The sequence below is a fragment of the Lactuca saligna genome, chromosome 5 (assembly GCF_052625555.1).
Source record: "Lactuca saligna cultivar CGN05327 chromosome 5, ASM5262555v1, whole genome shotgun sequence".
In the NCBI taxonomy this organism is placed as follows: domain Eukaryota; kingdom Viridiplantae; phylum Streptophyta; class Magnoliopsida; order Asterales; family Asteraceae; genus Lactuca; species Lactuca saligna.
In genome coordinates, this window is record NC_136421.1 from 266,185,439 (window position 1) to 266,197,989 (window position 12,551).

General features: G+C 33.2%; 3 protein-coding genes across 4 annotated transcripts; 1 reads left to right on the forward strand and 2 right to left on the reverse strand.

The window, feature by feature from the left end:
* Nucleotides 1-559: 559 nt before the first annotated feature.
* LOC145047706 (small ribosomal subunit protein eS4) lies at nt 560-2,355 on the forward strand. Its single transcript, XM_078996044.1, has 5 exons — nt 560-697; nt 1,162-1,239; nt 1,338-1,518; nt 1,619-1,716; nt 1,797-2,355. Exons 1-5 carry the CDS (start codon nt 695-697, stop codon nt 2,226-2,228), a joined length of 792 nt encoding a protein of 263 aa, XP_078852170.1. The 5' UTR covers nt 560-694; the 3' UTR covers nt 2,229-2,355.
* LOC145047707 (uncharacterized protein At5g01610-like) lies at nt 2,284-3,657 on the reverse strand. The gene is made up of 3 exons (XM_078996045.1): nt 3,391-3,657; nt 2,936-2,990; nt 2,284-2,859 (listed from the first exon to the last, which is right to left on the reverse strand). Exons 1-3 carry the CDS (start codon nt 3,460-3,462, stop codon nt 2,489-2,491), a joined length of 498 nt encoding a protein of 165 aa, XP_078852171.1. The 5' UTR covers nt 3,463-3,657; the 3' UTR covers nt 2,284-2,488.
* A 1,308-nt stretch (nt 3,658-4,965) lies between these two features.
* LOC145047708 (protein BREAST CANCER SUSCEPTIBILITY 2 homolog A-like) lies at nt 4,966-11,231 on the reverse strand. 2 transcript variants are annotated; one of them, XM_078996047.1, is made up of 20 exons: nt 11,004-11,231; nt 9,565-10,656; nt 9,325-9,477; nt 9,025-9,189; nt 8,332-8,934; nt 8,130-8,254; nt 7,891-8,039; nt 7,672-7,794; nt 7,413-7,586; nt 7,252-7,333; nt 7,112-7,162; nt 6,953-7,028; nt 6,748-6,859; nt 6,600-6,671; nt 6,334-6,523; nt 6,048-6,230; nt 5,819-5,961; nt 5,455-5,737; nt 5,194-5,367; nt 4,966-5,114 (listed from the first exon to the last, which is right to left on the reverse strand). In XM_078996047.1, the coding sequence occupies exons 1-20, from the start codon at nt 11,152-11,154 to the stop codon at nt 5,061-5,063; spliced, it is 4,155 nt and encodes a 1,384-aa protein (XP_078852173.1). In that variant the 5' UTR covers nt 11,155-11,231; the 3' UTR covers nt 4,966-5,060. The 2 variants fall into 2 exon arrangements, with proteins under 2 accessions (XP_078852173.1, XP_078852172.1); XM_078996046.1 differs by having other exon boundaries at nt 8,332-8,940.
* Between the last annotated feature and the right edge of the window lie 1,320 nt (nt 11,232-12,551).

The following is a 12,551-nucleotide window of genomic DNA, read 5'->3' on the forward strand; positions in this document are numbered from 1 at the left end:
TTTTATCGACAAACTAAAAAAATGTTATACTGCCAAAATATAATAATTTTTTTGTAGTTTGTTTTATTAATATAAATTTATTTATTTATTTATTTATCATTTTGTTTGTATATATATTTTTATTTTAAAAAATACTTAACGTTTACATTTTGATATTTATTGTTTTATTTAAAAAAAATATATTTAAAGTTTATATTTTCATATATAATTTTTTTAATCAATCAGTGTAGTATATGAGTTTCACAACCAGTTGTAATATGAAATTTAAGTTAAATTATAGTATTATATTTTTATTTTCCTTCATTATAATAAATAACTTCAGAAATCTGCTCAATTTCCTAAAACTGAACAATGCAATATAATTAAATAACATCATATATAAATCAAGAAAACCTTATCATCTTATCATCTCGTACATAGTTGCATAGACGATCCATTTATCTGATGGATTCAAGTAAAATACATATAAGTTTTAGTAACCTTATTAAACCAGGCCCAGTCCGTATATGGTTCAAGCCCATTCAAATTCCACCATACCATCAGCAATAGGTTCTGCAACTTATATAAACATATGTTTTAGGGTTCAATAAAAAGAGATCATCAAAGAGGGTGTGCGGCTGCGAGTGAGGAGGAGAGGCGCAGTTTAACCGGACGAGACCACCGGAGATCTCCAAGTCGTCACTACAACGCAACCATGGTATGCTCCTTCTCTTTCTGTATCTTACTTACAGAAACGTTCATTTGAATGCCGTTTTGAATTTGATAGCTTCTGGTTTCTCTTATGTACCGTTTCATGAAATTTATCTATTATTTGTAATCTGAAAGTTATTTGATCTTGATGATCCGTTTTTCGTTCGAGTATTAAAATGTTATGCGATCTACATACAGTTTTGGTTTTGTTTTGGCATACTGTTGGACTACGAGGCCTTCAACTATAAACTCTACGTATTTTCGTTTCCATCGTGAATCTGTTAGGTTTTATGATAGTTTGTCTTGAAATTATCCGAGTCTGTTACTCAAAACAAAAGCGATGTTTGTGTTAAAACATCTTTCAACTCGAAATGAAGTTGACATTTATGGATTTGTAGGTCGGGTGTTGGGATTTATGTCATTTGAACTCTTAGAATATTTTTACTAACGCTGTTTTGTTCTCTATTGAAGGCGAGGGGTTTGAAGAAGCATATGAAGAGGCTCAATGCCCCTAAACATTGGATGCTCGATAAACTTGGTGGAGCTTTCGTAAGTTACTCTTTCCTAACTCTTAGTTCTCATTTCTGTAATTGATTTTCTCATTGGTGATTACATGTTATTTAATCTTCTTACTTGTTGTATTCAAGGCTCCCAAACCTTCATCTGGACCACACAAATCAAGGGAATGCTTGCCCTTGATCCTGATCCTTCGTAACAGGTTGAAATATGCTTTGACTTATCGTGAGGTTCAATCTATTCTGATGCAAAGGCATGTGCTTGTTGACAACAAGGTCAGGACTGACAAAACTTACCCAGCTGGTTTCATGGGTGAGTAGCCTATTCAGACTTCACCTTTTCATATCTTTTTTATACACAACTGAATGGATGCAGACACTGATTAGAAATTCTTTTCTTTTCTTAACAACAGATGTTGTCTCCATTCCCAAAACAAATGAGAACTTCCGTCTTCTTTATGACACCAAAGGAAGATTCAGACTCCACTCAGTCAGGGATGAAGAATCCAAGGTTTGTTTTATTCAGATTACATTATCTGATCAAAGCAAATGTTTTTTTTTATTTGTCTAAAAGATATTTCTTTTTTGCAGTTTAAATTGTGCAAAGTAAGATCAGTCCAATTCGGGTCAAAGGGGATTCCATACATCAACACATACGATGGAAGAACAATCCGTTACCCTGACCCTCTAATCAAAGCCAATGACACCATTAAACTTGACTTGGAATCCAACAAGATTGTTGATTTCATCAAATTTGATGTGGGAAATGTTGTTATGGTGACTGGAGGAAGAAACACAGGGCGAGTTGGAATCTTGAAGAACAGGGAAAAACATAAGGGAAGCTTTGAAACTGTTCACATTCAAGATTCAACAGGTCATGAATTTGCTACCCGTTTAGGCAATGTGTTCACCCTTGGAAAGGGAACAAAGCCATGGGTGTCTCTCCCCAAGGGCAAGGGTATTAAGTTAACCATCATTGAGGAAGCTAGGAAGAGGCAAGCTGCTGCTGCTGCAACTGCTTAGATCTTTTAATGATTTTCGAGATTTATTGCTTTTCATAGTTTTTGTTATGTTATAATTATCATTGTTAAACTTTTTCTTTTATTGCATTTGGTACAATTTTTGTTATGGAAGTGTTGAATTTTGCGTACTTTGGTTTGGTATGTTTTTATGTGACATAATATGAAATGAAGTAGATTAATTAGTTAATGATATACAAATACATATACATTTTAGTATATGTTACGTTAATACATGGTGTTGATGTGTAACAGAAGAGAGATTTAGAATTTGTCTACAGGGATTCCATCTCTAACCATTTCATAGACTTTAGTTTCCCTGGTTTTTCCTAACCCTGCAGTGAAATGAAGCTTTGTATCTTCACGTGCAATGCATGTGACTTTGACCCATAACATTCCTTTGGTTTTGAGTCCTTCAATTTCGCTTAGTTTTGCTTTCTCAAGATGAGCTGTGACGCTGTTTGAGAACCTTAAAATGGACGAATCTCTGTAAGTCACTTCACAGATTTTAGGGAGTGTTACTGTAAGCTTTTTTGTTGCTTCGTCTAATTCATATTTTTTAACTTCTCTAGGGAATAAACCAGAGGGTAAATCATACTCTTTTAGCACTTCAGGCAATGGCTTTTGCTTCTTTTCTGTATGCAATTGCAAATCATAATTCAAATTTACAATAGAAAAAGGAAAAAAAAACTAATTGACATTGAGACAAACCTGTCGCATTTTTCACTATCTTCTTTGCTCCTTTACCCATATTTTTTGGCACATCCTAACCAGAAAAGAGGAAAGCTTTTAGTATTTGAGGCTATGAAATAAAATGTAATCAAAATTATGAAATCTGTTAGTTATTATTATGGAAACCTCATTTTGATTCATAAAATAAAAGAAAGATTATGTAGCGATGATGCTGCATTTAGATTTGATATTATTGTATCTTGTTACGGGTTCATTCATAGAAGAGATTGAATTCGATAGCAATTGCATGTGCATCCAGAATCGGAAATCAGATGAGTTTCAGGATTATTATAATTATTATTTAAATAATTAGGTAATTCAATCATAAATTCTAATCCAAATCGTGAAATACAATCATTGGTTTCGTTTTACATGGATACATAAAATGGAAATGATTATGTGTAGAGAGAGAGAGAGAGATTAAAAGTAGTTACATTGATATCTTTGCCGACGTTACTTATCTCTTTGGCTTGGCTATTAAACCAAAAACCCATAAGCGAATCCATGTTTTGTTTTCTTGATCAGGTTCTGGATATGAATATGGTTTTGGAACTTTTTTTTTAATTTCTCTCCCAAGTTTCAAGTTTTGAGAGAGAATGTTGGGTTTTGGGTTGAAATTTGAGAGATTATGATGATGGTTTACATTTCAGCGAGTTTTCAGCTGTTATCGATTTCATACTCCCTCCAATTTTTATTTTTGTTTTAGCCTTTTAGGAGTTGAGATGTTATAAATTTAATAAGGGTGTAAATAAACCTCCATCTTTTTTTGGGTCCATATTTCATCGGATATGTTTCATTCACATTCTTTGGCTTTGTTTATTTCTTGTTCTATATTTTACATTTTGCCCTTATTATTTTATAAGTTAATAATTTAATTTGGAGGTAATTACAAATTTAGCATAGTTTCTTAATGTTTTTTATAAAATAACCAAAAATTAAGAGTTTTCATAAAATAGTCACAAATCATAGATGAGGGAAGCTGATCCGCGTTTTCTTGTAATCAACTTCCATTTTGTCAAATCTGGACAAACACATCTTCAAAATTTTCTGTTGGATTGGGTTTCATGGTCTCGTCTTCAATTTCAGACAACTCTAATAATATTTAGTTTATTATTATTATTATTATTATTATTATTATTATATTTTAACATATTATATTATTAGATAAGTTCGGCACAATACATTCCGAATAATACAAGTAATGGATATTACTGATATTTATGTTATTTAAAAAAAATAGGTATTCATATTTACAATAGGCTCTTCAAAGATGGTTCATCAATTTACTTGATAAAGAAGGTTGTTTATATAAGGAGATTGAGATGGTTTGCAATTTTTGTATATTTGTCATTATCAACCTTATCCTCCCCTCGACTATTAGTTTTGTATTTAAAGTTGAAATCATATTGCCAAAGGTGCTGCTATCTGCATTTTGTAGGATGGTATATATACATAATTTGTTCTTTTAGGTCAATATCAACATTTTTAATAGAATGAAGCATAACTTTTTAGAGCAAATAACTTGTCCCCCTCTTATATTACTTGTAGCTGTTTTTTGAACTTCTTTGCATGGTGTTGTTGGGGTCGGCTTTATTTCCACACATGTGTATACCGCTTGTGTCGTATGGGATTTGATTTGTGGGTTTGACGATGATGAAAAATTTATTATCATTGAAGATCTCAATAAGATTTACTAAATGATATAACTCGTATAAAATAATTTTTAATTTGTAGGTAAGATACTTAACGAATTTATGTATCGATCAAAAGACTACAAAATATATATAATAAAATAAAATTGTAAACAACGCAATTAAAATAAAAAGATTGAAGTCTTTTCTATAATAAATATTGTTACACCAGCTTTAATATAATTTGACAAAAATGTATAATGTTATTTATAACTCGTCTATTGAAACCAATGAAACACTTTTATACTATGAGCGTTATAGAATCAACACCTTGATAATTTGTTTTTAAGCATAAAAGTCATAGTCAGTCATAAGAGAGAAAGAAAATGGAGCTTTCATTTTATCTACTGTACACAAATAATAGTTGTTACAAAAGAATGTGATATACACCACATTTGATGAAAATATCAAAGCTATACCTTTCTAGCAACCATAGACGATATTTTTCCCTTTAGCTTCTCAATTATCTGCATTTTGAAAACTTACATTATTATCATTATACCTGTATGTATGAGGGTGATAAAAGTAATTTTATGAAATTGATACCAAAGTAGAGGCTTTTGCTTTTGCCCATCGATCAGCAGAAGCAGCTGCATCCTTCAAGTGTTTTGAATTCCCACCATCATAACTTAAAAAGTAAGTAGAGTTTTCAGTCGCTTCAGCCACCCATATACGATTCATTTGGTCCTTGGCCCTCTTAATCAGATTACAAAACCCAACCTAATCCAATCGAAATCAAGTTCAATTTTTATTTCCTTTTTGTATTTTTTTATATTTTAATAATAAAAACTTAAAAAACACCCATACCGTTGATCCTACAAGGTTGTAGTTGATAGGTACAATGGAATCACAGTCAACAGACGGTGAAAAGAAGCTGATTGCAAGCAATGAATCTGAGAGAGAGAAGTCATGTTGTGGTGAAATACTAGTAGTAGTACCATCTGTTACAAAAACCCATTGCCTCTTCTCATCACCAAACTTATGCACCTCACCCACATACACCACTAACCCAGCAACATCAAATTCACTGGAAATTGCAACCTCACCCATTTCCGACAACAATATTGGTTTTCGCGGACTAAAAAATGGCCTAAAAAAAAACATTTTTTTCCTTTACATATAAATACGCATCCCAATATTGAAAACTAGATTCCGTATGCGTGTGGCTTACAGAAAGTGTTGAGTTGATGATGGAGATAACGGATGCCATTTGTTTGTAGATCCACTTGCACGAAGATAAATAGTACATGAATCTGAGTTAATCGGTGTAAGACCTGAAACAGTATATGCTTGCCCTTCCACCAACTCTGATTTCTGCAATGCAATTACAATGGTAACATACTTTAGAATTTTTCAAATCCCAGTGTCTGGAAAAAAAAAAAATAAAAAAAAATTCAAACCTGTTTCTCAGTTGGGTTCCATATTGTTATCAAGGCTTGTTGTGGGGAGGCGATGTGATTGTGAATTTTACCAGTTAAACCAACGACTCTAACCCTCATAAGCGTGTTCACTTCGTTCCTACTTAATCCAGCTTCATCTAACGCCTTTTTGATTGATTTCTCCATCTCTGATTGTCTGCTTGCCTACCATTACAAAAACTGAGAGATGAGAAGGGCATTCACGTCTTTTTCCACACACACAGTAAAGAAAAGAGATCGAGACTGGGTTTCGGTTAGGTTAGGTTACCTCGATTTTTGCTTGATAAGAAGCAAAGGAAGTGAGCTGTTCTGAAGTCATCCCAGCCATTAAAACTTCTGGTTCTGCAGCTTTTTCTAGTAGATGTGAAATCCTCTCCCCTTCATCATCATCATCAGTTTCAAAACTTTTGGATCCTCTTTCAAACTCCGACATAACCCCCTCCACAATGCTTGAACGTCTACAAAATACCCCCGACTATCTCAATATTCATTTAAAACATATGTACAGAAAGTTATTGGTGTGAATTTATTTACCTGTAGTCATACAATTGCATCCTTTTGCTTTCCATCCTCTCTGATCTCACCACAAAACCCCCCTCACTTAACCTGAATGTGAAAAACAACAAATACGTATTTCACTTATTTTTCACAAGATTATATTTTATAATAAGCTTCAACACACCTTTCCCTGTATAGAACAGGGTATATACGTGTCACTCCAACTAATGTGCTGGGAACTACACCTCCAGAACCTTTAATGCATTTAAGGGATAATGGAACACAACCACTTTTACCTGAAACAAAAAAAACACAACAACCATACATGAGAAGTTGACAACAGAAGAAGAGAAGATAGAAAATAAATTATAAATGTAACTAATTCTTACAGAATCCCAAGCGTTCAGCCCAATGAGCTTTATATGTCCCATTCATGTGCAAGCATAAGCTAATCATACTTGATGCCTGGTAAAAATATTTTTTTTTGGTTATAAAATTTACAATAATTATAATCATGGTTAAGGGTCAAAGATTAGATTGGGACAAACCTCAAGGGGTGAAACAGGTGCATTCCATCCGCTTAAACCAGCTCCACAAATCTTCAAAAAGGATTATTATTTATTAATGGTTAGCAGAAAGAATATTGTGGTGAACATGAGAATTTCAGTTAGGGAAATGACAAAGTTACCCTAAGTTTTTGTCCAACAAACAATTTTCCAGCAAGAAGTTGTTTTAAAAGTAAATCATCCAAGACACCTTTCACTGAGTACCTAAAAAAAAAAAAGAATTTAAACATCCACAAGGAGCACAGAATACAGATCCAAATCTACTATCTTAACTTCTCTTTACCATCCATCTGTTAGTTCTATATTTGATGTAGAAGGAACATCTGCATCTTGTTCTTCATTACACTTTAACTTTACAGATGCTATGCAAAGTACCAAATGGGAAGAAGGAGGAGCATCTCCCTCTAGAATTCTCTTCAGAGCTGATCTGTGACCATTGTTATATTCTCTTTCATATCTACAAAAAGACATACATAAATAATTATTTACTTGCTTCTACTAAGTCAGTCATTAAGAAATCCAATCAGAGAAACTGAAACTACCTATATTTCAATTCCTCTACCACATTGGAAACAGTCAAAAGTTTCCCAGAAAATTTAGCAGGATAGCACCTCTCATAGCATGCAAGTTTCCAGATTATCCATCTGTAGTGATTTGCAATCCACCTACAGTGACAAAAAATAAATAAATAAATAAATAAAATCTCAAAGACAAACATAAGAGAAAATGTTATTATAAAGGTAAAACCATATGTAACTTACTCTTTTGAAAGAGCTGAACATCCTGATTGAGTCAACATTTGACAGAAGGTATCCACACCAATGCATTTTAGACCACATTCATCTTCAAACATGTGTTTGTCTGCATTTTCTGGATTTATCTTTCTTAACCATTCAGGTATGTTCTCAAACTATTCACATAAATACATTACAAATTGTGTCAAATGCTGAAACTAAAACATATACCAAAATTTGAAAGAATGCGGTTGTTGTATACTGACCATATTATGAAAGGATGGAGGCTCTCCAAAGTATTCCTTGATGTACTTGCGAGGAAACTGAAAAGGGTATCGAGTGGAAACCCTTTTTTTGAAGCATGATCCTTCAGGCATATTGGGCATTGTACCTAATGCAAACATATACTTCATAATCATAACAAAATAAAAGAACTTTTGCGAAGTTATAAACTGTATTTGAAATTACCATTAGAGACTGCTGTTGAGTTTTTGTTCAATGGAGGGATGAATGTTGACTTTTTATTCAATGGAGGGACGAATTTGGAATTTCGCGGTTTCTTGAATGGAGATGGATATATTCGACTTGATGGTTTCCTCTTTTCTCCAGTTCCATTCAAACCAATAGTATTTGAAATATCCACCATAGGGGTATGATTATTATACTCCTTGGTAGTGATATCATGTTCAGCTGCATCAAATTCTTTGATCAAATTACTTCTCAAACCTATATTTTCTAACCTGGATACAGTCTTCTTAACAGATAAAACTGATTCTACAGGGGATATGAAGTTATTAGACTTTTGCTTTGCTTTTGGCATGCCATCATTAAAAGAATTACAAACATTATTTTCTTTGTTCAACATGTTATTCCCCAATTTCTTGTTAGATGAAAATGCAGGATAACATGCATCCCCTTCCTTTAAGAAATTCCCTACATCAGGATCTCCTAGAAGACTCCTTGCTCGTTTCAATGCATCACCAGAAACTTTCACAGATCTTCCACCAGCTGTTTGAAACTTGATAAGTGGTGGTCTAGAAGAAGAAAGAATAGCAACCTCCCTGATTTCACCTACATCTTGAAACCCTAAATTAGTTCTAGCACTAGTCATCTGGAAACTCGAAGAAGATTGAAATGTGTGAAGAAGAACTTAGAATTCACCTGCATTCGCATGTTCAAGGCCTTTAGAAACCTCATTATGATCTGAATTTTCTTCCAATCCTAACAATGTTCTTGCTTTGATAAGACCTGTTGAGCATATGTTCACAGCTTTCCCTGACCCTGTTTGGAACATGGAATTCGAGCAACCGGTTACATCATCTCGACCTGTAAAAGAGTATTTTTAACACAAGTACAAATAAAAGTATATATAAGTCCAGTATTATAAGAAAAGATATGCATAAGAATGATTTGGACATACAAGATTCTTTGGAAACTTAAATAAGTAGATAATAGATAGACCTGTGTCTACAAATGCATCATCATCATGGCATCCAAACATAGATAGTGCTTTTGCCATGGAAGACTGCTTTATAGCAACCGATTTCCCGGATCCAGTACGAAATGTGAAAGGGGTGCCACCTATTTTTGAATTTTCCTCTTGGTTTACAGATCCTGTTTCATAAAAATTAATATTCCATCACTCAATGCTAAAATTCATTTAGTATATAACTCTTATAAGGAGACTACAAAGAAGGTAACCTGTATCTGCAGTGGCTCCATCATCTTGATCTCCAAGAATAGATGATGCTTTCACCAAGGAAGATTGCTTCACAGCAACCAATTTCCCCAATCCAGTTCGGAAAGCTGGAGGGGTCTCAACTTCATCACTTTGATTCCCATATGGATTTGAATATCCTGATTTGGAAAGAGCAGAGGCTCCACCATTTTGATCTCCAAGAATATATGATGTTTTCAATGAGGAAGATTGCTTCACAACAACTGGTTTTCCAAATCCAGTTAGGAAAGACGGAGGGGTCTTAACTTCATCACTTTGATTCCCATGTAGCTTTGAGTATCCTGATTTGGAAGAAACAATGGCTCCATCATCTTCATCTCCAAAAATGGTTGATGCTTTCACCAATGAAGATTGCTTTATAACAACTGGATTCCCCAATCCAGTTCGGAAAGTTGGAGGGGTTTCAATTTCACTATTTTGATTTTCATGCAGCTTTGAATATCCTGATTTGAAAGGAAAAGTGCCTCTATCATCTTCATCTCCAAGAATGGATGACGCTTTCACCAATGAAGATTGCTTTACAACAACTGGTTTCCCCAATCCAGTTCGGAAAGTCGGAGGGGTCTCAATTTCACCACTTTGATTCTCATGTAGCTTTGAATATCCAGCAGTGGCTCCATCATCTTGTTCTCCAAGAATGGCTGATGCTTGCACCAAGGAAGATTGTTTCACAACAACCGGTTTCCCCAATCCAGTTCGGAAAGAAGGAGGGGTCTCAACTTCATCACTTTTATTCTTGTACAGCTTCGAATATCCTGATTTAGAAAGAACAGTGGCTCCATCCTCTTGCTCTCCAAGAATAGATGATGCTTTCACCACAGAAGGCTGCTTCACAGTAACAGGCTTCCCCGATCCAGTTCGGAAATTCGGAGGGGTCTCAATCTCACCACTTTGATTTGATTTGGGAAGAACAGTGACATCATCATCATGATCTCCAAGAATAGATGATGCTTTTACCAAGGAAGATTGCTTCACAACAACCGGTTTCCTCAATCCAGTTTGGAAAGGAGGGGTTTCAATTTCATCATTTTGATCCTCGTATAGCTTTGAGAATCCTGTTTTGGAAACAAACAATAATCTATCACTCAACACCTACTATGTGTGCTCATTCCAGTAATTTACATAGTCAACTATTCAACTCAATTACTAGGTATATATTTGTATACAAATACTTGAACAGAATCTTAGATTGAGGTAGTACTTGTAGACGCCAATTTACATAGATATACGTGTTCATTCGGTTTTAGATGTATCAATTCAGTGTTTAGTATTCATCCTACACTTATGATACTTACTGAAAACTAAACTCCATCATTTCCCTCCTATTTTAAATTATGTCGCCAAAGCTAAACAAAAAATATTGGACTTTTAGATGTATACTTGCGATTTATGAAGATAATACCTTGAACCAAGAGATCGGCGATAGATGGAAGATGGTGAGGAGAGCTAGGTTTCTGAATTAGGGCTTTTTGTGGTTCACTTGAGAGCTTGACGTGGGAGCATTGCCACCGGAAAGTATTCCCGCCGTCAGAGAAGATTTGCCACGTAGACATCTAACGGTGAGCGGCCGATATGTGAATTTTCCGAGGGTAAAATCATCCAAGCAGACGATATTTTTTGTTCATCTAATTTTGAGCTAAAAACGGAGAGAACAATAAGAAGGCGGGAAGTTTCATTTGGTAAAGTTTCAAATATAACCCTCGTGTCTCATTCTATTTACACTTTTGGTAAAATTGAACTGTATTTTGCGTAATAAAATAAAATAAAATATTTGGAAAGAAATGGAAAGTGGAAACGAAATTATCCGGTTTATGGAAAATTCAGTTTGGTACTAACCGATTCAGTTTGAAATCAAATCACATGTCTACTACCATTTAAAATATTAAACATAATTGGTTTTGGTTTTAGTTAGACTGATGATTTTAAAAACATGTTTAAAATCTTAAAAAAAAAATATAATTTTCATCTATCATTTGTTCAAATTGTTGACGATACAAAATTTTAAAGTTCTCAATACCGTTTTGACCCTTTATACGATTTCAGGTGCCTAACAATCATTTTTTTTTAAATTAAAAGAAGAAAAATATCATTTTGAATCCCTAAACGATTTCAAGTGAACGAAAACACCTTATATCATTGAAACCCCATTTTGTTGTTTTTATCAACAATGAAAATTTCATTAAACGCTGACACCCAAATCAAGTTTGGCAAATGTTGAAAGTATATGTTATCCATAGTCATAAAACAATTTACATTCAACTCTTAACTAGTTTTATATGTTCGAACATTTTTGCCCTAAACTGGTTTAATTTGAAATGGTTTTGCCACTCTTGGAAAAAAAATACAAATTGTTTCAAACCTCTCTAGTTCGGTTTAAAAAACTGATTTGTATACTTCTAATTATATTGATATATAAGGGTATGAATTGAAGGATAAAACGGATGTAGGGATATAAATAAATTGATGTGACCAATGATATGTGATATTTAGGTTTAGCTCGAATAACTAATATTCATCTTTAGCTCGAAATGACATGTGATGTTGTTATAGGGATATCAACAAATCGTTGTCATATATTTCATCATTATTTGATGGGTGATGTCTACGAAATTTGTGGTTATTTCAGAAAATGCTAATATTTTATTCAAATATTTGGAAAAAAATATTACGGTTAACCAAACATGTCTTTTTCTTTTTATACAAATAAGATATAATGTAATCGTAAATAGGCAACCTTTAACGTTGTTAATTATCGGTATAATCTTATAAAAATAATAGTTAACTAGTTGTGAGAGTTATGTATTAAATGAGTTAATTAAAAAAATAATAAATATAAATATCAAAATATTTAAAAACTTTCAATTTATAAGAAAATAAGAAAAATAATAAATTATTATAATGAAAATATTTTTTATCTTTTAAATTTAAACAAATAATTAAAATAAAGAAA

Excerpts from the sequence above, each read along its gene's own strand:
- LOC145047708 (XM_078996046.1), bottom strand. The coding sequence starts at position 11,154 with ATGTCTACGTGGCAAATCTTCTCTGACGGCGGGAATACTTTCCGGTGG. Across the intron at positions 7,163-7,251 it reads TTGTTGGACAAAAACTTAGG|ATTTGTGGAGCTGGTTTAAG; the intron begins GTAACTTTGTCA and ends TCCTTTTTGAAG. Across the intron at positions 5,962-6,047 it reads GGAACCCAACTGAGAAACAG|AAATCAGAGTTGGTGGAAGG; the intron begins GTTTGAATTTTT and ends ATTGCATTGCAG.
- LOC145047706 (XM_078996044.1), top strand. Across the intron at positions 1,240-1,337 it reads ATAAACTTGGTGGAGCTTTC|GCTCCCAAACCTTCATCTGG; the intron begins GTAAGTTACTCT and ends GTTGTATTCAAG. Across the intron at positions 1,717-1,796 it reads TCAGGGATGAAGAATCCAAG|TTTAAATTGTGCAAAGTAAG; the intron begins GTTTGTTTTATT and ends TCTTTTTTGCAG.
- LOC145047707 (XM_078996045.1), bottom strand. The coding sequence starts at position 3,462 with ATGGATTCGCTTATGGGTTTTTGGTTTAATAGCCAAGCCAAAGAGATA. Across the intron at positions 2,991-3,390 it reads ACGTCGGCAAAGATATCAAT|GATGTGCCAAAAAATATGGG; the intron begins GTAACTACTTTT and ends TTTTCTGGTTAG. Across the intron at positions 2,860-2,935 it reads GATAGTGAAAAATGCGACAG|AAAAGAAGCAAAAGCCATTG; the intron begins GTTTGTCTCAAT and ends AATTGCATACAG.